The sequence below is a fragment of the Trachemys scripta genome, chromosome 14, assembly GCF_013100865.1.
Source record: "Trachemys scripta elegans isolate TJP31775 chromosome 14, CAS_Tse_1.0, whole genome shotgun sequence".
Classification (NCBI taxonomy): domain Eukaryota; kingdom Metazoa; phylum Chordata; order Testudines; family Emydidae; genus Trachemys; species Trachemys scripta.
Genome location: NC_048311.1, coordinates 21,410,764 through 21,435,352, shown reverse-complemented (window position 1 = coordinate 21,435,352; position 24,589 = coordinate 21,410,764). Strand labels below are relative to the sequence as shown.

Genomic DNA, 24,589 nt, shown 5'->3' with positions numbered 1-24,589 from the left:
TATCCTTGCAAACCTAATTTCTCATTTGAACTTGATAAATGAATTCAGTCCGTGAAGCGGTAAGAAACTGTTTTTGAGCCTTAAATAAGATTGATTTTAGTTTTACTTAAAAGGGCGGTAGACGGGGAAAGAAACCTTAAAATGGTCATTTAGCTGAGACAATGACAATCCATTCCTGAAAGCGGCAAAGCAGATTGTAATGGTGAACTGGGACTTCGATGGGCGAGTGATTCTAGCCATCTCCTTGGCATTGGGTTAAAAAAAGTTCCCCCTCATTATTTAACTCCTTCTTCTACAGTCACTGGCAAAATTGGAGGTGTATGTCCTGTGATTTGCTTGCTGCTCTGAAATCTGCAACAATAATAAACCATTGCCCTTCAGTAACACCTTCCTTCTGAGGGTCTTGCAGTGTTTTACAGCCACCAAAAGATTAAGCCTCACAACAGTACTGTGAGGAAAGGAAGTATGTATTATTCCCACTTTGCAGATGGGGGAAACTGACTCGGGATTACAAACTTTACCATGTGATGCTCCATCTTCCTCTAAGAAGCCTGCCCCCATTGTAGTGGGGTAGCATGTAACCTGTGGGCCATACCCGTACTGGAGATATAGGCAGATGCCTGCTCCATTTATGCGAATTAGTTGCAGGCTTCATGCTCCTGACAAATTTCCAGTGCATTTTTGGTTGGTCAAAGTTTGATCACCTCTGACATAATCTTAGAAATAAAAGGCTCCTGTTATTTATTGATATTTGCACCTAACTATGGTTTTATTTTGCTGTTTTAAGATGTTTTTACACAAGCATTTTGGGTGAGACTAATGGGTCTACCAGGCCCTAGATGCTTAAACAAAAATACTTAGAAACAGCAAAAGAAATCGTCTCCTGGATGTGATAATATACCATGAAGCCACCACAACTGTCTCCAGGTTTTTAGTTTACAAAAGAAAAAACATACTCTTGCCTGTTTCTATTCTTGCAAAACAGGAATAAGGAAGTATTCTTATGAATATTTTACATCTGTGTGGTGCCTTGCATCCCAAATTGCATCATACTGTGTGCCTACACAGCACAACTGAAATGCAACCATCTCTGGGTTGAAGGACAGCAGCAAACTGAGGTAGAACTCCCTGTACAAAAAGAGGAAGGGGAGAATGCTGGTGAAGGGCGCTGGGACAAACTCCTACTCTTACAAAACATGCTAGGGGATCTTTATTAGCTACACATAACAGACAGGACTCTGGTTTGGAAGGTCTCACTCTAGAGACCCTTCACACAGTGAACTACGCAATACTTCATTTATCTGAGTCGGAAAGGTGAAGAACTGGGTCATCCCTGTCAGGATTCAATCCTGCCTGTGTATCTAAGGCAGTGGTCCCCAATGCGGTGCCTGCGGGTGCCATGGCGCCCACTGGGGCATCTATGTGCGCCCGCATACTGTCTGGCGGACGAGCATCCGCCAAAATGCCGCCGAGAAGCAGCGTCATCCAGAGGCGTCGCTGCCAAAATGCCGCTGATTGGATGCCGCTGCTTGTCAGTGGCATTTTGGCGGCTACGCCTATGGACGTTGCCGCTTCTCGGTGGCATTTCGGCGGATGCTCGTCCGCCGGTCACGGTCCTCGGTGGCTCGTCGTCCGGCGCCCGCCAGACAAAAAAGGTTGGGGATCACTGATCTAAGGAGTCCAAAAATTCCAAAATTCGATGCTTAGGGCTCTGTGCCATTGTTTTCACTACTGCGTGAGAACTTCTAGGTTACGAGATTAGAGTTAAGTATCTGAGGGGTAGCCATGTTAGTCTGAATCTGTAAAAAGCAACAGAGGGTCCTGTGGCACCTTTGAGACTAACAGAAGTACTGGGAGCATAAGCTTTCGTGGGTAAGAACCTCACTTCTTCAGATGCAAGTTGCTTTTTACAGATTCAGACTAACACGGCTACCCCTCAGATACTTGACACCATGCAAGGCACTGCATTTAGCCGTATGGAATGGAGATTAGAGTTGTTAAACTCTGTCTCAGTCCAGCTCTTAGCAGAACAGCATCCCAATTGACACCTGTGGGGCACTCTCATCAGAGTCCCAGGACTGAATGGGCCACGGAGACGCTTGCTTCTACATATGGTCCCATGTACTAGCGGGATAGTGCAGAATCTTGCTTTGCCACTGTCTGCATTGTTCTCTGTTCCATACAAAAGATGCTTCATTACCCAGAGCTGTCAGTCCAGCATCTCTCCAACACTAACTTCACATAAGAAATGTAAGAATCCCCAAACCCTAGAAAATCTCCTCTGCACTTCTTCATTCTTTACTCGGCAACAGCTTGGAGGCTGCAGCACGTACCCAGAGCTATGGATAGCCTGTCGCCCTCGGAAAGCCCAGTCAAAGTAATTTGCAGTGATCTATTCTGCTGTCCTTGTTAGCTATTAGTAATTGCTAAATTTAATTTCCCTTCTAGTTACATGACTACAACATTTGTGATGGAAGCCATGGCCGCTGCTAACGCCCAGCTGCGTTGGAAGAGAATGGAAAAGCACAAGGTTTGTGTCATGGCCTTTTATTTTCCAATCTCTATCATTCTTCAGTCCCTAAAGGCTCTCCTCAGATTACTGTGCTGGCTCTGCCTCGCCTCATTAGTAAGTCTAATAAAGGAATAAATTTCCACTGTACTTAACGTCTTCATATAAAATACGGTCGTTCTCTGTGGTATTGCTCATAAAACCCAGGATTTTCTTTTCCTGCTTTAAAAATCCCCAACCCTGCCCATATGTCTCCCAATTTCATACTACTGGTCTTGGCCTGAGATGCTCTTTAGAGGAGTTGGGTAGAGCAATCCATCATTCAAGGTGCATTAAGATCTATAAATTATGTGAGATCCGGCCACTGCAGGCCACCGTTGATCCAGCTGGAATGCTCTTGTTGTCAGTCACTGGGGTTGTATTCTAGGGACTCCTGCTGGGCATTCTCTCTGGCCTCTGTCCTGACTGTAGAATTTACTCCTTCTCTGGGTTTGTCTGCTCCTGGGGTTAGTGGCCTTCTTGACGCTGTACAAGGCATAATTTTTTGGTCAGACTTCAATCACGGTCAGTAGGTGGGGTGAAGTTTTGGAGTGGGTTTTCCGGCCCTGCCTAGTGAGGGAAACACACAGGTTTGGGTTTTTAAGAAAATGTAATCTGGTGCCCACACTGTGAGTCTGGATACCAAATCTACAAACTCCTTGCATCAAGCTTGCTAGTGCCTTTATGATTTCACTGAATGGACTTTCTGCTCTTGTGTATATGTCCCGCCCAAAAAAAGAGTAGCTCACTTCGTCATTAACCTCATAATGCCCTGCCAGTGTTGTCCTCCATCCCCAGAGTGCCCTCCCCACATTCCAAGACCAGGAAATATGGTTCCCTGCCATCTCCCCATGTGCTCACTGGTCTGTATCTTCCAGTCCCCCTCTCTTTAGCTATAAGCACATGGAAGTGAGGCTATTTCATCGGGTTGTTTCAACCTCCTTGTACTGTTGCCACAAGCTGTGCATCAGGTAGCAGACATCACAGAGCAGAGCTGAACTCATTTTCCTACCTTCTAGGAAGACGACGATGAAGATTCTTCCTCTGGGGTCTCTGATAGTGATGTTCTCCTCCCAGATGGCTATGCACGATCAGAGACGCGGCCTATCCTGTCAGTTCGTAAGTATCCAGCTTTTGCTGCCACTTGCTCGCTAATAGGGAAGGAAAGGCCTCTCCCACTTCTGTGGGAACCAGACCCTTTACAACTGCCCTCTTGTAAGTGGAGTAAGACTCTTCTCCTCCACCTTTCAAGTGTAGACTAGCCCTCAGGGTGAAAGTTAATTTGGATCAAAATAGGGTGTGAATTTAAAGCACCATAACCATTCCTGAACTGCTCCAGGAAAATGGATTAAGCTAAACAGGAACAAGACATTCAAGAGTATCCACTCATGGAGTTGTTCAAGAACAGTTATTTTGAATAGACAAGCCCTTAGTGACAGATGAGTTCCACGTTCCGTGAGCTCTCTTCTAATTCATGCCATTATGACTTTCAAGATGGACTAGTTTTACTCTGTTGCTTCCAAACAGAAGCAGCTTTTTCTTTCCCCTTTTACCTAGAATAAATCCATCTGGTCACCGAGGCATAAATGTCTTGCTTTGGAAACCTATAAACTGTGTGGAGACTGTATGGCAGGGGTGTATGTATCCTGGATGGTGTTACCAGGATAGATGAGATGTCCACAGATGGTGCCTGTCTTTCCTTTGGCTCATCAAGAAGAGTGAGTGGAACTTTCTTTTTTCCAACTTGCAGAGAGACGTGGCTCACCCAGTATCTTTGAAATCACCGAGAGGGTGGAAATGGGTCAGATGGCCTCTATGTTCTTCAATAAAGGTAACTACCTCACTTTCTCAAGAGTTCCCAAAGATCTTCCTGAATGGGGTAGTAGGCGTCATTGTTCCTTAAACCTGGGCACTTGTAACGTGGTGGTGGAAGCAGCTGCTGCTGTCAATTCTGAGGTCCCTCCAAACCACCTGATTCTGACGACTTGACAGTTCCAGCCAAACATGGCCCTCGTCCCCAAACCCCTTTTTGTAGGATTTTTGTTACTGCCTGTCCTCCACTGCAATTGCAGAGAATGAGATGTTATGGACTCATTTCCAACCCAGCCAAGGGAACTACACCAGAATCTAGGTAAGGGAGGGCAGAGAGGCTGAAATAGGTTTAGCCAAAAAAGTCCTGAAGCATAATGGGCAGATTTCCCTTAGCACAGGAGAGTATAAAGATTGTAGGAGTAACGGTTGCTTCTGCCCAGCATGACTGCTCTGGCCCTGACTCTTCACGCATTGAGTGCCCGCCTCCTCTCTCTGTATCCTCTGCAAACGTGGTCCACAGTAGCAGAGCCAGCAAGTGCGCTGCTCTCGCTTTGGTGACACACTTAAAATGCAGCACACCAAACATTTCCCCGCTCAGTTAGCTTCAGTCTGAAGGAAGGAGGTCAGTGAGGAGCATTTCTGAGAGCACTTGACTGTGGCTGGGTAAGTGATCTCTAGGGCTTCTCTGATCCTGAGCTTCAGTCCGAATGGGTCCCTGTGCACACCTGATGGATGCAGACATCTTGTCTTTGTATTAAATGTTTTTTATTGTGGGACAGAAGACACATCTATAACTAGAATGAAATAAGAAAACCATACAAAGGTAGCTAATATAGCTTTATATTGCAATCTCACATTATAGAGATACAAGCCATAGACGATAAGAGAGATGACACTCAGAGCATAGTGTGTTAGTGAAGAAATACCATTCGGAGCCCGAAAACAGACAGATGCCACGGTGTACAGTTTTAATCTCTTGCAGCCAAATGTCTTGTGAATGGCATGTTCCTTTGTTCACCAGTATTTTTGTTAGCACACAATGGGCTGCCTTTTCCACTGCATTACACCGGTTTTATGTTAATGTAACTCCATTGAGTTCAACGGAGAATCAGGATCGGGGGTGGGGAGCATTTTCAAAACACCAGAGTCATTTGCGAGCACAAGTCCCACTGAAAGTGCATGGGAATCCTTTCAGCGGGTCTTGTGCTCGTAGCTCACTTTTGAAATTCCCACCTTAGATCTCTAAGTGCCCCCACTCTAATGGTGGCGGACGAGCGGTGTGGGCTGAGCCTGGCCCTGGAGCGTCTAATCCCAGCACTGCCACTGATTTGCTGCACCTCAGGGCAAGTCTCTTTGCTTGTGGCTGTTTCCCCAGCTGCAAAACAAGGGCTAATATTTACCTACCTCACAGGAGTGGTCTGGGGATTAATATTTGTAAAGCACTTTGGAGAGGAAGAGTGCTGTGTACGCGCTGCCTAGCAGTATTGTTTTGGATTCTTGTCTATATCGGCAGGTGTAGCCTGCTAGATTAAGGGGATGTTGCAGAAAGGGGGCAGCAGGTCAGCCAGTGCATGCGCAAATTTCAGATCGCTGGCAAAACCTCTTCAAGTGTATTGGAGAGAAGATAATGGTGACTACAGTACTTAGTACTGGAGAAGGGGGGTTTATAAGGGAGGCTACATTCTAGCAGGCTGCAGCTGATCTTAAGCTGTAATCACTGATGTTAGAGGCAGTGCCTCCCAGTAGAGGGTGCTGGGTGTACACGTACTTCTCTTCTAACCCGAGTAAGAAAAACTACACGTAAATTTCCTAGCAATGCCGTATTACGTGCTTAATACTTTACATTTAATCCCCTTTCTTAAAGTTTTATTTTTAGTTTGCGTTATCAGAGTTAGATGCTAGGGCCCCTTCCAAAAATATTTAGGGTCCCTATGATGGGATGAGAGCTCTTTCAGGAAGTCAGGTGGTGCTGCCACAGAACACAGCATGAAAACACTGTGACTTCCAGATAAGACAGGAGATCGACCTAGTTAACTGTTCAGGGGGGAGCCGTGACTCATTTGCTGCTTTCCCTCCCTGGTCAGAAGTCCTAGCCTGATCCTGTACTATTGCTCAGCTCCTGTTCAAAGGTGCCCCACTGTTTTTGCTAGAAAAGCTCAAACCTAAGAGATCAGAGACGAGCCAAGTTAAACATGCCTCTCTGTAGACTGTCAGAGCACACCAGTCATTTGAAAAGCTCCACAGAAATCAAAGGGCCCTGAATGAGGGGGTTGTGCAGTGATCAGTTGGTTATTGGTTAGGGAACGAGAAATCTAAGCTGTCAGAAGCTAGAGTTTGAAAATACTCGCTCAAAGCATTAGCCTCCGCGATTGTACCATTAGCAACTGTCTCTGATGTTTGGATCCAGATGCTGTGTAGCACAGGCAGAGATGAGGTGTCGGGGGGGCTCTATGGCCATTAGAGAGAGGGTGGGGGGTTGTCACAAATTCCTACCAATGAGACTCATTGGCCTGTTAAAAGGAAAAACCCCGTTGTTGCTAATGAATTCTCTGCTCAGTTCCCTTGACTGGTTTAACAATCTGACAGGATGTGAATCTGCAAACCTCGGAGTTAAGCCGGGGATAAATCTTCCACCTCTGATTCTCCATCTGTTTTCTGAAGGGTGCTGTCTTACGTTTGGGCTGCAAGGAAAAATAAAGGGCCCCCACCAATTTCCTTTTAAAGGAGCCTGCTCTGAAGCATGTCTCTCTCTGGTCACAATGTTGAGCTCTCTCTGCCAGGGATCCGGGAGTCATTTATCATCATAATAGATTCTGTGCACATTCATCATTCTCCGTCCTTACAGGAAGTCATTGATCTTCCCATTTTGTGTCCAGTAATGAAAGTATCGATCAGGGAGGGTCGGTGGCAGTTTATAAACAGAACTGACACTGAAGTCCGCCTGCAGTCAGGGAAGATGGGGGAACCTCTTGCCTGAATTTCGCTGATTAGAAAGTCAAGCTGGGAACGCTGCATTTTCTTTGAGCTGAGCCGCCTGAGCACAACACAGGGCACCAAAAGGAACCCAGGATGGTGCACGGTTGCATCCCAGAGATCAGCAAGTCAGACTTTTGAGGATCTGGGGTTTCAAGTTCACCAACTTCTTAACCCTTTTTTCCCATAAGTTTCTTGAACGAAGTACAAAGTCTGCATAAAAGCTACTGCATGGGCAGTCACCAGAAGCGGGAGTTGGCACTTCCTCCACTAGGACGGTTGCACTGGATGGAAACGGAATGGGGAAGAAGTGGGGGGATTACTAGGAAAATCAGACTTTGAGCCCTAACCTTCTCTTTACATTTTAAAGACTCGTTTCAACACAAAGGGCTGGAAACTGATTTTTAAAAACGGAGACATCTTGGAATAGCAGCTCTGTCTAAAGGGTTAACTATTTTTTTAACTGCCCTTCCCCCGCTCCTGGAATCTGATGGTTTTCAAAGTTACACAGTGATTGTCCCTATGTGACCATCTTAAAAATACCCCAAGGCACTAGTTCTCCTTGAGGACAACGGGGGGAGGGGGGAATCACCCAAATTGGGAGTTTCTAGAATAATGGCCTGACTCTTTTTCTGAGGGTCTGAGCACCTGCAGTTCCCCTTTTATAAATATGGAGGGGGGGAGGAGAGGGAGAGACTTTTCTGAGAGAAGGACCTCATTTTTCAAACTTTGCCAAAAGAAAAACTAACCTCCCGTGGCTACAGAACATGTATGAGAAACAGCTTTTTAAGGAAGTTAGAAGAGAAGGTCAAGATCGGGTTTATAATGAAAAGCTGGTTGGAGGTCGCTTCTGTGGCTCTGTAATATGGACATAATCTCAGCACTAGTGTATCTCAGGCATATCATCAAGATACACATCCCCCCACTTTCTTCCAGAACCCTCCCTTCTGCTCCCCCATATATATCTTGAGAGAGTCTGACTTTCTCCTTTAGCTGTCCCCTGAGAGGTACCATCTTGGAGGATCCAGTGATATGAGGGGGAAATTTTTAAACTTGAGTAGGGGATGCTGGCGCTGTAATAATATAGACCATATTTTGATTTCTTTCGACAGAGAAGGTGCCTTCCAAACAGGAGGTCATTAATCAAGTGAGCCACAAAACCTAGAATATTTGGTTTAAAGGGAGAAAGAGAAACAATGTACAGAATGTAGCATCCGAATACCACAGAGATGAGTGCAGTGGAATTACCTAAATACATGGTAGCGCTTCTAAACTACAAAGCCTTGTATGAGCATTAATCCTCCCTCCTGCAAGGTAGTCAGTGGTGCCAGCCTCGTTTACAGATAGCGTACGTGAAACAGCGAAATAAAGCGACTTGCCCAAGCCATGGGGAGTTAGCATCCCCGGGGATTTGAACTCGAGTTCATCGTGCCCAGTCCTGTGCACAGACTTGTCAAAACATCGTGTTCTCCTCACGCTCGTCTCTTCTAATGCTTGTTGCTTTCTTTTTTTCTTGTTAAAGTGAAACAGTTTCATGCTTTCTCATGGCTCACTTGCCTTTGAACTAAAATCTGTTGAGATTCACTTTGTATTGTTTAGACTGAGGCATTTGGCTCCACTTCTTCAAAGTTGGGGCACTGTAATTTGGCATCTCTTTATCCTCCGCTCATAACAGCAGAGTTTCTTGTGTGTTGCCCCATTAAGATCTTTTGTGTGCATAAAACTCGCTTTGTTGCAGAGGGTTTCTATTTCGTCTTCCTCCTTCCGGCTGAATGCAGGACAGGTAAAACCTGGTTGTGATGAAGGGCTTTGTGGGCAGGGGAGAATGTGTGAAACTTTTGTAAAACTCAGATTTAACATCATCAAAAGTGCTGCAGAATTAGTTTTCACACTCCACATGGTTGAAACTAAGCTCAAAGTTTATAAACTCTGCAGGAGCCTTCCAGAGAAGCTTAGCTTCAGCCCTGCAGAACTTGGGAGCTCTGCGTGACTAATCTCTCATGGCTAAGAGGGGGAGGGATAGCTCAGTGGTTTGAGCATTGGCCTGCTAAACCTAGGGGTGTAAGTTCAATCCTTGAGGGGGCCATTTAGGGGTCTGGGGATTGGTCCTTCTTTGAGCAGGGGGTTGGACTAGATGACCTCCTGAGGTCCCTTCCAACCCTGATATTCTATTATTCTAAGTTCTTGAGGAGTTCAGGAGCTTTGTAGGTGCAGAGCTTCAAGTCAGTGCAATGCTAAAGGACCACTGTGCAATGATCAGGTATTCAGAATATTCCGTGTCTTCAGTCTTCTTTAAATTACCTCGATGCTTTGTTGCATCCCAGGGATGCAACTCTCAAAGCATTTCAGCTTAAAATAGGATATCTCCATTAATAACCTCTAGCTATTATCTTTGGAAAATCATGGGAGACGGGAGAGATTCCAGAAGACTGGAAAAGTGCAAATATAGTGCCCATCTATAAAAAGGGAAACAAAAACAACCCAGGAAACTACAGACCAGTTAGTTTAACTTCTGTGCCAGGGAAGATAATGGAGCAAGTAATTAAGGAAATCATCTGCAAACACTTGGAAGGTGGTAAGGTGTTAGGGAATAGCCAGCATGGATTTGTAAAGAACAAATCGTATCAAACCAATCTGATAGCTTTCTTTGATAGGATAACGAGTCTTGTGGATAAGGGAGAAGTTGTGGATGTGGTATACCTAGACTTTAGTAAGTCATTTGATACGGTCTCGCATGATATTCTTATCGATACACTAGGCAAATACAATTTAGATAGGGCTCCTATAAGGTGGGTGCATAACTAGCTGGATAACCGTACTCAGAGAGTTATTAATGGTTCCCAATCCTGCCGGAAAGGCATAACAAGTGGGGTTCCGCAGGGGTCTGTTTTGGGACCGGCTCTGTTCAATATCTTCATTAACGACTTAGATATTGGCATTGAAAGTACGCTTATTAAGTTTGCGGATGATACCAAACTGGGAGGGACTGCAACTGCTTTGGAGGACAGGGTCATAATTCAAAATGATCTGGACAAATTGGAGAAATGGTCTGAAGTAAACAGGATGAAGTTTAACAAAGGCAAATGCAAAGTGCTCCACTTAGGAAAGAAAAATCAGTTTCACGTGTACAGAATGGGAAGAGACTGTCTAGGAAGGAGTACAGCAGAAAGGGATCTAGGGGTTATAGTGGACCACAAGCTAAATATGAGTCAACAGTGTGATGCTGTTGCAAAAAAAGCAAACATGATTCTGGGATGTATTAACAGGTGTGTTGTGAGCAAGACACGAGAAGTCATTCTTCCGCTCTACTCTGCGCTGGTTAGGCCTAAGCTGGAGTATTGTGTCCAGTTCTGGGCACCGCATTTCAAGAAAGATGTGGAGAAATTGGAGAGGGTCCAGAGAAGAGCAACAAGAATGATTAAAGGTCTTGAGACCATGACCTATGAAGGAAGGCTGAAAGAATTGGGTTTGCTTAGTTTGGAAAAGAGAAGACTGAGAAGGGGACATGATAGCAGTTTTCAGGTATCTAAAAGGGTGTCATAAGGAGGAGGGAGAAAACTTGTTCACCTTAGCCTCTAAGGATAGAACAAGAAACAATGGGCTTAAACTGCAGCAAGGGAGGTCTAGGTTGGACATTAGGAAAAAGTTCCTAACTGTCAGGGTGGTTAAACACTGGAATAAATTGCCTAGGGAGGTTGTGGAATCTCCATCTCTGGAGATATTTAAGAGTAGGTTAGATAAATGTCTATCAGGGATGGTCTAGACAGTATTTGGTCCTGCCATGCGGGCAGGGGACTGGACTTGATGACCTCAAGGTCCCTTCCAGTCCTAGAATCTATGAATTTATTTTATCTCCTAGAACTGGAAGGGACCTTGAATGGTCATCAAGTCCAGCCCCCTGCCTTCACTAGCAGGACCAAGTACTGATTTTGTCCCAGATCCCTAAGTTGCCCCCTCAAGGATTGAACTCACAACCCTGGGTTTAGCAGGCCAATGCTCAAACCACTGAGCTATCCCTCCCTCACCAGTTGCTTGGCACTTCTTGCTTTCAAGTGAGACAATTTCCACACAGGAATTGTGCCACTGGCACTAGTGAATAAGTTTATTTAAAAAGTGGGGGAGAATGAAGAGAGAACTGGATGGGTTTTGGTGTTCCTACTTGAATAGGGCACCTTTTACCTTCAGGTTGCTGGCTTATATCTGTCCCATCTCAGAGGGCCTTCATCACCTGACGTGTAGCTTATGTGAAAGGAGTTGGTTGCATTCAGTCCACTTTTTAGCAAGCGGGTGTCCGTGGCACCAAAGCCATCATCACAATTGTCACTAGGCTCCCTTGTGGGCCGTCTTAGTGGAGAGGCCAGGGATTTAATGGGCCAGACGTAAGCTTTGATTCTTTGTCAGGGCTCTGGGAGGAAGCTTGTACTGCTTCTGCCTATGCTGTACATCTCCTGTGGGCAGAAGATTCCAGTCTCCAGTGCATCTAGCTTGGCACCTCTCACCTGCATGAAATTTATCACCAAATAAATACATACATTGATGGCAAAAATGAAATAATAAAATCCCCTGGCAAGGAGGTGATGTGAACCGCTGACTCCTTTAGGAGCAGAGTTCAAGGACCCACCTGGCCCCAGCCCTCCTATTAATGCATTTCATTTTCTTACAGTGGGGGTCAACTTGTTTTACTTCTGTATAATCATCTACCTCTATGGGGACCTAGCGATCTACGCAGCTGCTGTGCCAGTCTCGCTCATGCAGGTGACCTGGTGAGTGGTGGCAGTTCTTTGTAAGCCCAGGGATCTAGTGAACTAACGATAGAGGATGGAACAGATCCTTTTGCATTTGGGTGCTTCTGCGATGGAGGGCTAACAAATATACAGTGGATCTGGTTTTGCCCTTGATTTCTGAAAGCCAAAGAGAGAGATGACCCAAGAATAGGTCATCGGCATTTACAGATGGGGCAGTGAGGTTGGACGCCTCCTTTACTGGAGACAGCTAAGCTGGCATTAATTGGCTGAAGAGTCCCGTGACCTGACTTAGATTCAACTTCGGTGCCAGATCTAAGTCCTGTTTACCCACGTGGTTAATGCAGCACTGGCTGCAGCAGTGTGAACTGCGCTGACCCCACCCATGTGTTTGCTTGTTATTGAAGGACCATGCCCAGGTGTGATCTTTACTAAGTTCTTGGCCTGTCGGTTGAGGTGGCCAGCTAGGCTGACAGTAGAGTCCTTTTGTGATATGGATAGGTGTCCATTAAGAATTGGACTGAGACCAATTCCTTCCTCATAAGCAACAATAACTATCCGAGAAGAATGACATTTGCTCAAGTTCGTTCTGGGCTCAATTTGAAATAGTGTCCTAGAGGTGCAAGTCTCTATATCCCACTATTAGTAACTTCAACCATCTAGTCCCATCACCTGCATTTTTAAATAATTGCAAAGAGTCCAAGAATCTATCTATGGTTACATAATTCTGAGTGGTTTATGTTTCCTGGGGCCTATGATAGAGCAGCAAGATCAGGGGAAAGTCTCTGCATGTCTGTCTCCACCATGCCCCATTCTCTTTGACTGGAGGGGAGAGGAAGACGCAATTAGTGTATTCAGAGGGATGTTAATTACTGTTTTCCTTTTGTTTCCCTCTCTTTCCCCTCCCCGCCACCCCATTCTCAGTAGTGTAACTGGCAATCACTCCTGCGGTGTTGAAGATGGCACAAAGTATAACGATACAGACAAGTGCTGGGGGCCAATCAGGCGGATTGATGCTTACAGACTCTATCTGGTGAGTAATCAGAACTGGATGACTGGTGTGGTCCCTATATCAGACTTGGTTTGAAATGATGTACACAGGTTTCTATGGCATAATGTGTTCAGATGAACAGCCAAGGTCTGGAATTCTGACTTCAGCCCCGTGGACTGATTTGCTGAATGCTCTCACTGCCGGCTTGATAGCCTGACTACATTATAGTTTGGCTAACTACATTGTGCTAAGCGAAATTTTCCCTGCATTCTCTTTAGTATACAGTATTCTTCACTTTCCGTCCTGCATGCTGTCTATCTCAGTACTGTTTAAACAGCTGTTGTGTTGCAACCCAGAAGTGGCTGCACTTCAGTGCTTGGTGAAGTGATTTTGACTTTATATAGAGTCTTAAAGTTTACTGTGTGTATTAGGATCCTTTTGGATGCAAAGCTGTATATGAGTGTTAGATCTGTTCCTGTATTGCAACAACTTCTGTGTGTGTGAAATATTGTAGTTTTATACAAACTTCTGCTTTTTGAGGGGGAACATGTCACCAGACATTGTTCTGTTTCTGTTATGTACCATTTCAGTAGCATGGCTGGCTAGCTTAGGATTTTCTAGCCCATCACCACAGTATCAAAATGTTTTGGCTCTGTTGCATGGCAGAATCAAACTCTCTTTGACTTCAGTGGGAGTTACACACGAAGACAGAAACCATTGTTTGGGGTAAGAAGTGGGGAGAAGGAGGTGAAGAGCTTTGAAAGTAAAAGCAGCCTGAATCTCAGACCTGTTGGAACTTTAGCTGGGGGGTTAAATAGAAAGCGGACTGGAAGAGAGATAGAGGAAGGATGCATCAGATCATCAGTGCCAGCAGGTAAACCCAGGGGCAGGAGTGAACGTAAGCAATACTTTCAGTTGCCGTCCTAAGGAGAGTGTGGTGGTTGGATCACATGCCAGAGCACTCCTCACTGTTGCAGTAATAACCCTGGAACAGGAACTAGATCTCAGGAATATTAGTAAATGTCACAGCCTGGTTAATTATTTAAAAGAAATATTATTGTTTTATTAAATTGCGTCTTGGCCTATTTCTTTGAAAACCTACATGATGAAGGATTTTCGCTCTGAATTTCAATAACTCTTTGACTGAACAGAAGGAACTCGTCAGGAAAGGCAGAAATGCATTAATTACTAACTGCGTCTCCCAGATATTACACCTATAACTCAGAAAGATAATTGAAAATTTAAAAAACCCAAACAAACAAAAACCTTACTTGCTGCTGTCTGTGTGGGCAACTTTCATGAACTTTATTCCCCCTGGTTGTCTTTGTTCAGGTTTGAAGGTCAGTTTATCCTCTAACGTCTGTGGCAGTGATTAACCCTTTCTCTATTGAGTAATCAAGAAGAAGGTTTCAGTGCTTTTCTCCACCTGCCTTCAGTGGGAACAATGCTGTGTGATGCTATGAGATATGGTTAGGTAAGCAATGGAATTGCTCAAGCGATGGGGTGAACATACAGAAAAGCTCCAGACTGTCAGTGCAACCTTTGAGCTCAGTTACATCTTCACTAACATCTCTACCATTTTCCACTAGATAAACATATGGGCAAATCAGGACTCCTATTCCCAGCTCTGCAGATCAATTGCTGCTTGACCTTGAGCAAGTCACCTAACCTCTGTCTTCATTTACCCCTCTGTAAAAGGAGGGTAATGTTAACAAAGCTCCAAGAGTGTTGACACTTAGCTGTCTATGAAGCACATTGAGATCCACTGCAAAAAGTGGTAGTGTCGTCAAGGTCAGGAGAACTATTCTTCATAAGGCACACCTCTGAAGGGAGTTGAAAAAATTAAACTGACTTTGGTGCTGGGTGAATCTTTTTCACTGTTTTGTTAACTCGTAGACAACAGGTGATCAATGGATATGTCGGTGTTATATTTGTCCAGAGAAAAAAGATGTCTCTCCTTGGTGTTGCAAAGTGGCAGATTTTACAGGGTATCATTAAATTATAGCAATGTGCATTTTAACAGTCCAGTGTCAATCAGATGTTACTTTGTAAGGAGCTAGAAATGCTTCAGTACAGACCTGATGAAACACACAGGTTTTCTTCTCCCTTTTTAGCTTTGTTGCAGGGTGGATTTGATTTAAAGCAAATTGATTTAAATCACTAGTCAGGAAAACTCGATTTAATCATGGTTTTCTACATAAAAGTCTTCTACATAAAAACGCGTTGGTTGTTATAACCTTAATACATATTCTTCAGAGGTAGATGTAGGTTTCATTTTTAGAAGGTACACACTATACATTTTTAAACAGTCATTTATTTTGAAAACTTTTCAGATTAGTTTTACAGCTGTATCAGAAAATGAATGATTATTTGGTCATTTCATTTACCAAAAGTAATCGAAGTAGATATTTATGAAGTCATTGAGAGGTGAACTATCTTCAATTCATGTCCCTCGCTTCTCACATTTATCTCCAGACTTCTCCTTGTCCAGATCTATTCCGCCCCCAACAATCTTCTATTCATTGAACTTTTTGAAACTTTGCACTTTTAGAGAGAGGTAAGGGATTGACTCTACACAAATTTGCAGAGGGACAGTAGAGTTGAGGTCTGTTACTTCTCACCTCTATATATTATTTATTTACTTTACTTTACTTTAAAACATTTTTGCTGGTAACAAGCATGTTACCTCTGGAGAGACAAATCCACAGTTTGAGATCTGCAAAACTAAACATCTCTAATGGTATCTTCTAGACTGAGCACTGAGTCCCATTGGGTAGATAGAAAGATTAACCTAAATCTATACGGAAGCCTGTGGAACCCCATAAGATTGGATCCCTAATCCATGAACTATTGGAACTTATTTACAAAACTTTTCTTAAACATTATGTGAATATATTGTCTCATACTATAGAATTAGAATTTATAATCCCTATTCCATGAGGAGATATCTTTGAGCTATAATGTGTCTTAATTAAAACTATCTTTAGATAGGTTTTGTCCTCAAAAAGCATTTTATCAAAAAAATCTGATTTAGATAACAAAATAGGATTTATTTATTTATTTATTTTAAATCATTGATTTTTATCCACCCTGCTTTGTTGGAATTTCACTTTGAAAAACTCCAGGGGTGAAAGGATAACTTGTTCAAAACCACAACAATCTTCAATGAAGTAGCATAAACCGTCTGAAATTTGTGCTATAGGAAAGCAGGCTTTGTGGCCAAACAGTAAGGCAGAGTTGGGTAGATCAGAGTACTGAGTGACACGTTCTCAGATGCAAATGCTTCCACCAAATTAAAAAGGGCTGCTGTTCTTGTCTCTTGTTGCATTGTTTCAAACTCTGTAGTCACTTCTTTTTCCACGGAGCAGGTTGTAGTGCAATCAAGCTTTTTCTTCTCAAAACATGATGGTGCTTTGAGATGACTATTGCCTGAAGTGTTGGGTTTTTTTCCCAAGCTTAATTGGAATATTGTATGTAGTACAAAATTAAAACTTGACATCAGCCGTCATGTGAAATGTTTTATACTGCAGAGATCAAAATTTGGCAGAGAGGTTTCCTAATTCAGAGTGTGTGTGTGTGTGTGTGTGTCTCTCTCTCTCTCTACCACAACACTTTACATTCAACATGGAATAACTATCACCTTAAACTGTCAAGTTTGTGTACAGAAGTGGATCCTCTAGGATCAGCAGGATAGCCAGAGCCTGGTTGTGCAAAGGGGGAAACAAGCCATTTAGAAGTGGAGAAGGGGAATAAACCTCTCAAGAACATAAACAAATGGGACCTCTTCCTCCTCCTCCTCTCTAGCATGAGAAATGTCCATAGAGGCCAGGGCCCTTTTGTTCTGGAGTCCTAACTCTCCCACTTGTGAGTGGGTTCTGAATCAAGCAGCTGAAACCAAGAAGCTTTTCCTGCATACTAAATCCTGGTATGGGAAGGAGGAAAAAGACAACACAAGAACTTAGAAGGAAAGGCACACTGTCCTCCAAAGAAACCAGCACTGTTCTTTGGGAGCATCAGGCTCTTGTCTCCTTAGCTCTTGTCTCTAGTTTTCCCATCTTTCCTGGCTGTTCCCCATGGCGGAGCCTGCAGCTCAGCTCTGAGGGAGTCTAAGCAGGTCAGCATAGTCCAGCTAAGGTCCCACCATAGCCAGCACTCTGCTCCCTACCCTCAGTGAGAATGAATCCCCCTTAGCTCCCACCTCTTTCTGTGCATACGCAGCCAGCAAATTACTGGCAACGTTTTTACTTCCATTTTTTTCAGGCTAAATGGTCAAGGTAATGTTTTCTGCGGAATCTGTGGCAACTGCAAGAATCATACCAATTGGGCCTTTTTCACCTCAAATGCCACCTGTCAGCAGACGGTCGGTCAGTCCTGCCTCTCCCCCAAGGACTGTTTTTTTCCCTTCCCTTTTTTCTCAATTGCAGTAATCGCTGTTTCAAGCACTGAATCTTTAGGCTGGGGAAAGGGAGGAGAGAATGATTGACATAAAATCCTCTGTATTGGTTTAATGTCCAAAAACTCCTCCAGAAATGGGCTCCATTCCTGCTTTTGGGGAGTGGATGTTTGGCACCATGTACGTAATGAGACTGTTTAGACTGATTAAGTCCCTCTCTGGAGATTTGCGTGCCTGTGCAGCATTTTTATTACTGCTACAGAATCTAGCACACCTATGTGTGGCTGCAGGGACGACACGTAGCCTGCCAGGCCCACAGTAACCTTCATCCTGCATAAACTGAGTGGTGTTGGTCGTAAATTGCATCCCAAAATACGGGTGGCTTGTGATATAAACAGGTCGTGGGAAATGTTGCTTTTACTCAGTTGTACTCCCTCCTTCCTGTTCTGTTACTTGATGCTTGCATTTGCCTCCTTAAGTTGGACATTTGGGAGGCCCGGATGGGTTTGAAAGCTGGGGTTATGAAAGGCACAGCATGGTGTAGCATGCAGGGTGAATCGGCTGGTAAGGGAGGCATGGGCTGCATGTCCTGTAGATGGCAAACGTTGATTGCAATTAAAGCAAATTGGTAACTTTTGCTCTTCCCTTCAAATCAGTTAGTCACAACGCAGTCAGAGTGACTTCTGGATCATTTGGCTGTTTTATGCCCATTTTTAAGGGCAGCCTGGAATGAGCTATAAAGGGAGGTAAGATCTAAGTCTCTGCTATTGTGTGTGTTTCATAGTGCAGTTAGCCTACAGATTTAGGGTCATCGAGCCCTGCTGCAATTCCTTTTATAACACTTTCCTTAAGGCCAGCCAAATGTCTTCTGTGTGGACTGGAGGAAGGGACAGTGGATTTAAGATTTAACCCTCTTTGCATTGGACTTGTACCTATTTCCTGTTACAGTCTGATGTTACCCTTCTTTAGTGATATGGTGAAATAATGATTTTGTTGCTAAAGAAAAGTTGGCTGATTTAATACTCATAAAAGAAATAAGGGGTTAAATCGTGGGACCAGCCATCTGGAGAGTCTGATCAAACATGACCGTGTTACTCTCTTCCATCAGCTTTCCCTTCCTGGTAACTCAGGAGCCCAGTGTCTTCCCATAACAGACTGAAACTCCCAAGTGGGGGAAGCAAATGCCATTTTGGAGGAAGGCGCTGCAAAAGATCCTCTCCCTAGCCTGGCGTTGCGGTGTTTAAGGCTATCGGGTATATTTGTTCCGTGGGAGGATGTGCTGGTTTTTGGCTGATTGGGAAAGGTTCATGGCATCCACTTTTACAGGTTCACAGATGCTGCAGTATCGCAGGCAGCCCAGCGGGTGCGGGCCGAGTGAAGATGGGAGCACAGATGGTTTAATGGAGATTATCCCAGTTGGAAACGTGCTTGTGCGGTGAATCAAATGAGCGGGCTCTCAGGCACTCACCATCTCTCTTCAGGAAGGGACAATGTCACCCCAGCCTGACGTTCTGATTAGAATAATGAGCAACCAGAGCAGGGTCTGTCTGAAACTGAGAGTGTCGGGTGCAGAAGGGTGGGGAGATAATCAAGGGGAACAAAGATCTTGTTAGATGCAGAATTTAACCTGAAAGGGCTAAAGCTGAATTAGTACATTTTATGTAGATGCATTTTCCCCTCTTCTCCTATCTCAGCATGGTACTTCCTGCTTGGGTTCTCTTTGATTGCAATCTGTAGGGCTATTTTTCTCTTGTCTCTTCATCTCCGTTTCCCCTTCTCTGGCTCTAGAGCTGCCCCCTTGGTATTCCCCCCTTCCTCCCCCCCCCAGCTCTGACTGTAACCTCATGTCTGTCTATGTGGGTATAAGGCTGCATTTGGGAATCTGTCCCTCTCATCTGGGCATAGAGGTGCCTTTGATTTCTCACTATAGACCCATATCTCTGTTAGTTTGTGTGCCCTCATTCACCCCCCTGTAGGGCTGGATCCCTTGGCATACCCGTCTTTCTGTAGGTTCTACTGTTAAGAAACAATGTGCAGCCTCCCTGTTTAGAGGGTTTCACTGAAGGACATCCCCCATTAAGCCAAAACCCTTCCACGTGCGAGCACCTGAGTCCACAGCCTGCCTTCCTCGCATGCTAATGCCAATTGGAGTGGCCATTACCACTATTTAACCCAAATGGCCCCTGTGCTGAATGCAACCCTGGGTGGATAAAGCCTTTCCAGAGAGGTTTTCAAAGCTGCAGCCCCAGCTGGCTCTCAAGAGCTTACACTTAGCACAAACCCTTTTGAGCCGAAAGGATCTCAAATTGCCTTACAAACTATATATAAAGGATCACTTCACCACGCGGTGGAGCTGAAGTGCAGCCAGTTGTGTGGTGGAGCGTGTCAGCTGTTCGGTAGCACTCAAAAATGCTACGCAAAAATTCAGGACAGGCACACACAAAAATGTGAGTCTTCTAGAGGGGGGAGGGAGCAGGGGTGTCCACCCTTGGTGGAGGTGGCCCCATATACAGCTCTCACTCGCTCTATATGATGTAAGGGATTAGTAGCAATGATGTTCCAGCATGAGCAGCTGATCTAACTCTTCTCCCCAAGTCCATTGGTACTGGGAACAGTCCTTGAGTTGAGAGGTGGTGCTTTGAACTGAGTGCATCCTCTGAGGCGAGACACGCTTCCTTCTGCAGCTGAGAACACTTTCCCTGTGTTCTGCCACCTTCCACCACTGTGCCCCACAGCAGTCACATCCAGCAATCAGTAGATCATAGCTGCTGTCTCGGGTATCTATTCTTGCCGGTCTCCGTGCTAAGAATGGCCTAGAGACTTTCAGAGCCAGAAAGTAAGGGACAAGTGTCTGTGGGAGGGAGAATTGACCTTCTACGTCATCGCCTGAAACTAGCACTGCTCCCAAGGGGGTATGAATCCACTGCTGAGTGTGCTAAGCCTAAGCCCGCACAGAAGGATCATGAGGAAAACAGTTTGGGGGAAGTTTATTGTGCTGATGTGAAGCCAGCACGCCTGTTTTACAACAATCACCCAGAACACTCATACAGCAGTGTTCTGTAGTAACATTCCAAACCACTCCAGCTTGCAGCAGGGCTGCTACAGCAGTATAGAGCCATTGCTGTAGCATCCTCCTGGGCTGTTTTCTCAGAAGGGATGTGTCCTAGCAAGATTCTCTTGCCAACGCTCGAGCATGTTGTTCCTAACTACAAACACTCCAGTGCTTTTTATTGCAAAATGAATGTGGAAATAAAAACAAATGACTGTCAGCGTAAAAGAATGGCAGTTATTACTCCTGTGGGCGATTACAGTACTGGAAGCCCAGAAGAACCTACATTAGTGATCCAGAACACTGCAGCGTCGTCGTCTTCTGGAATACTGCGGCGTACGTAGGTATGTGAGAAACAGAAGGATTGAAGTCCTGTTTTAAGTGTAACTAATCAGTGCAACCCTAACTTTTGCGACAGATGCCTTGATAATGCAGCACTGTTTGACTAAAAACCAAGTCCGAGGGGCTGATTTCTGGGTCTCTTTCCTGTCTCCATCTCATCAACTTTTTAGAGAGTGAGGTCAGTTTACCCTGAAGCTGCTGCAAAAACTGGGGGCCGAGTTCCACCAAACTAAATGGCGTCTGGGAAATGAAAGCTATTCTCTGCTTTTTGTCACGGAGCTAATAAGGTAGAATTCACCCCTCCTTTCTTGGCCATTCTTCCCTCGGTCTTGTCATTAATTTCTGTCTCTGTCGCAGTTTATTGCCTGCTCATCATGCATCTGACAGATAACCTGGCAGTTTCACAAGGCTTTTTCCCCCTCAATGTTTCCCAACCAAAAACAAAAAAAAGTAACTTTGGTTAATTGCCTAGCCTTTGTTTTTAATTGATTTGGCTCACACAGTGGCAGAGATCTGTGCAGCATTTCACAAGCGGGATGTAGACTTGTCATGTCAGTATCCCTAGCGCTAAAGTTCTGCTTTTGGTATTGGATTTGCTAGCTTCCTTTGCGGCCTCGCTTTCCTTAGGACAAGGGGAGTATCAAATGGAAGGCGGATGTACCCTGATGCCAGGACTCGGGGAAGGAGACTGATCCTTTGGTACATAGTGGAAGAACTCCAAGAAACTGCAAGGACGTGGATTGAAGTGACTGGCTTTAAAGGATTAGCTTGTCTCTTATTACAGATAAATCGATAGTGCAGGGGACTGGAATGTGTTTTTTGCAAAGAGCTGTCTGTTCGCTTCACAATGAGAAGTGGTTTTTCTTCTTAAATGAAGCCTGGATTACACTGTCACTCATCCTGACACTGAGTTTTTCCAGAGCGCTCCTAACAAAGGGCCTTAATAATGAGTCCTTCCCTCAGCCCCCTCCAGCCAACTAGCAAGAGCTGTGCAGAGAGTGAAGGCATCAGACTGTATCCTACATGTGGTTGCCTGATCCCTTCCTGGGCACGTGCGCTACGGTCGCTGGCCAAAGCCTGCCCACCCCAAACAGGAAGTGCTCTGGCTGGTGTGACTAGTGTGGGATGTCATTGGTTTTAGGCAACTGGAATCGCAGTGTGGCTGCCTTCAGTCTGCTCCTGGCTTGCTTTGGAAGTTCAAACTGTCCCACTTGAGGATATTTTCTTTTGGAGTCTCTGTTAGAAATCTAGGCTTTGCCAGATGGGATAACCACACTGCTCCAAGTCTAGTCCCTTGCCTCCAGGAATGGCAGATTTTTTCAGCTGAAGGTCAATACTTTTGATTCCCATAAAACAGCTGGCCAATTGTGCCATGTTGTATTGTGGGAAGGAAGGGAGACTCCTTTCTGACCACTTATGGCAGCCATTTTATATTCTGAAGCCTGAGATTTGATTACCCGTGTCATAGCATCCATAACAATAAACAATGGATTTAAGATTTGTAGGGGTTTTTGGCTAGTGAGCAGCTGACTTGAACAAGGAGAGTGGGAAAATGGGTTTGGGGATCACCCTTCTTCCTCTCCAAGCACTTCCCTTAACTCTGTGGAAATCTCACCTCCCAAGGGTATGTCTACACTGCAACTGAAGGTGCAACCTTCTTTTATTTTGCCTTTGTATAGCGTCTAGCACAGTGGGGCCCCTAGTCCATGACTAGGTCTCCTAGGGGCTATGGTAATATAAATAATGCCTACCTGAGCTACAATCACACCTCTGTATGCAGTGTAGATGGACTCACTAAGCGCTGTGCCTGCAACAAGTCAGGAGGAGGACAGGTCCTTCTCTAAATAAAGCCCTGTGTTGGAACAGAGCTTGATCAGGCAGCGAGACACCAAATATGACACCCTTCTCTCTTGATGTTGGAGACCTGTCTCTCTTGAACTGGGCAGGTGTCAGAACTGATTTCTAGTCATGATCACCAATTTACTGCAGAAATCAAAGGTTTCAAAATGGCCTTTAAGACTCTTCTCAGGCCAGCCTGTTTCAAGAGACTCCACTGGTCTGTCTCTTTGAATCATTTTATGGAACATAAGTTCTAAATACTCTTGCTATGTTAAGGGTTTAGTTTCATATTGTAGTGACAGCATCATAGAAACTGAAGCTGGAAGAGGTAGGTCAGCTAAGTTGGTAAGCTGTCCATGGAGTGGGTCAGTACAAGACTTCCTAAACAGCGTATTTTCTAATACTTTCCCACTGTTTTTAAAAATATAAATAACAGATCTTACTCCTAAACAAAACAGCGACCTTATTGGCCTGGCTAATCACATACAAGCATTTCCATTGAGTAGGACAGTGACTTAGATATTTTCTTCTTCCTTCCCCAAAAGTTTCATTAGAGAATTGTCAGGGTAGTCAGCCCCAGGGCAAACTTGCCATAAGATTGCAAGGTAGTGCCGCTCTGCGAGCATTGCGATGAGAGGAGACCGGGACAGTGACCTTTGAGCAGGGGAGCGTCTGTCTATTCAGCCTCTTGGGAGCACTATTCAGAGAAGTGCTCCGAAGATGGTTGTGACTTGCCTAGATGACTCTCAAGGTCCCTTCCAGCCATACAGTTCTATGATCCTGTGAACTGTTGCTTTTGTTTGGGTGAAATATTTGATGTTATCTTGACCAAAGCCGTGATCTTTAGACCAAAACAGAAGCTACTGATGACAAAATTATAGGCGCTACCATAAATACAGATAACCCAAGACGGGCCAGATTTGTCCTGTAGCAAACTGTGATCGGTGTCACCTTTCTGGGCAGGAATGATCCCTGAAGTGATCCAGAGGGTTTATTACACCAGTCTGTGTAGTGTGCACTAGACAAAGTAGGGGAGGAAGAAGGCACAGCATGAGCGAATTCCACTGGTAGCCCCTAGCACTGCGGCATAAAAGCAGGAGTTAGAATTACAATGCATGGGACACCCTTAATGTGCCTCCAGGCAATTGCCCCAGGACTCACCAAACAGTGAATTGGGATGAGACTCCCTTATTGCCTGGAGGGTTTCATTTCAGGGGCCAGAGTATGTTAAACCATACCGAGAATTTAGTGCAAGTGAGGAGAAGGAAAGTAGGAGGCAAAGACTACAGCTTAGTGATGAAGTGCTAAGCGGGAAGAGTTAATGACGGCAGATCCCCAGGGACCTCCTAACCCTGAAAAGCTCATGGAGCGGCATGCTTGCGGGTCTTCCATGCCTATATGCCTTGCTGCCTATCTGTTTCTCCCACCTTAATGCTATCTAACCTGAGGGGGGTTATATTAAATAGAAAGATAGTGTTAGCAGCCAATACTCCACTATCTGCATAGATGTAGGGCAGTGTCTGTCGGGGGGGTAGTAATGACTATGTTCTCACACTTTATTAGATGAAGCTCATTAATCTGTTTATAGCACTGCTCGCTAATGTTGCAAAAAATCCTCAAGGCTACTCCGTGTCAGGAAGGCTCCTGTTCTATTTCGGATCCATTTTGAGGTCAGTCTGTGGAGGGCACAGCCAGGCCCAGCTCTGCAACTTCGCTCTGCGGGGCTGCCATGTATCACGCACCTGACATTCCACTTTCAAACTCTGCTCTCCCACTGCCATCAGCTTCTTTGCTCCCCTCCCGCTCCATTCGGATGCAATTAGAAGATGCAGAGTAGGGAAGGTCAGGGGTCAAGGAGGCGCTAAAGTGACTACAAGACACTGCAGGTGACTGTACCATA

At 44.9% G+C, this 24,589-nt stretch overlaps 1 protein-coding gene across 1 annotated transcript in view; it reads left to right on the top strand.

Moving 5' to 3' along the window:
- Positions 1-24,589, top strand: part of TMEM104 (transmembrane protein 104) — a 67,933-nt gene that overhangs the window by 8,141 nt on the left and 35,203 nt on the right. The window contains exons 3-7 of the mRNA XM_034789963.1: positions 2,449-2,530; positions 3,568-3,667; positions 4,299-4,379; positions 11,997-12,096; positions 13,000-13,108. Of these exons, the coding sequence (XP_034645854.1) occupies positions 2,449-2,530; positions 3,568-3,667; positions 4,299-4,379; positions 11,997-12,096; positions 13,000-13,108 (472 nt within the window). The remainder of the gene's footprint in view (positions 1-2,448; positions 2,531-3,567; positions 3,668-4,298; positions 4,380-11,996; positions 12,097-12,999; positions 13,109-24,589) is intronic.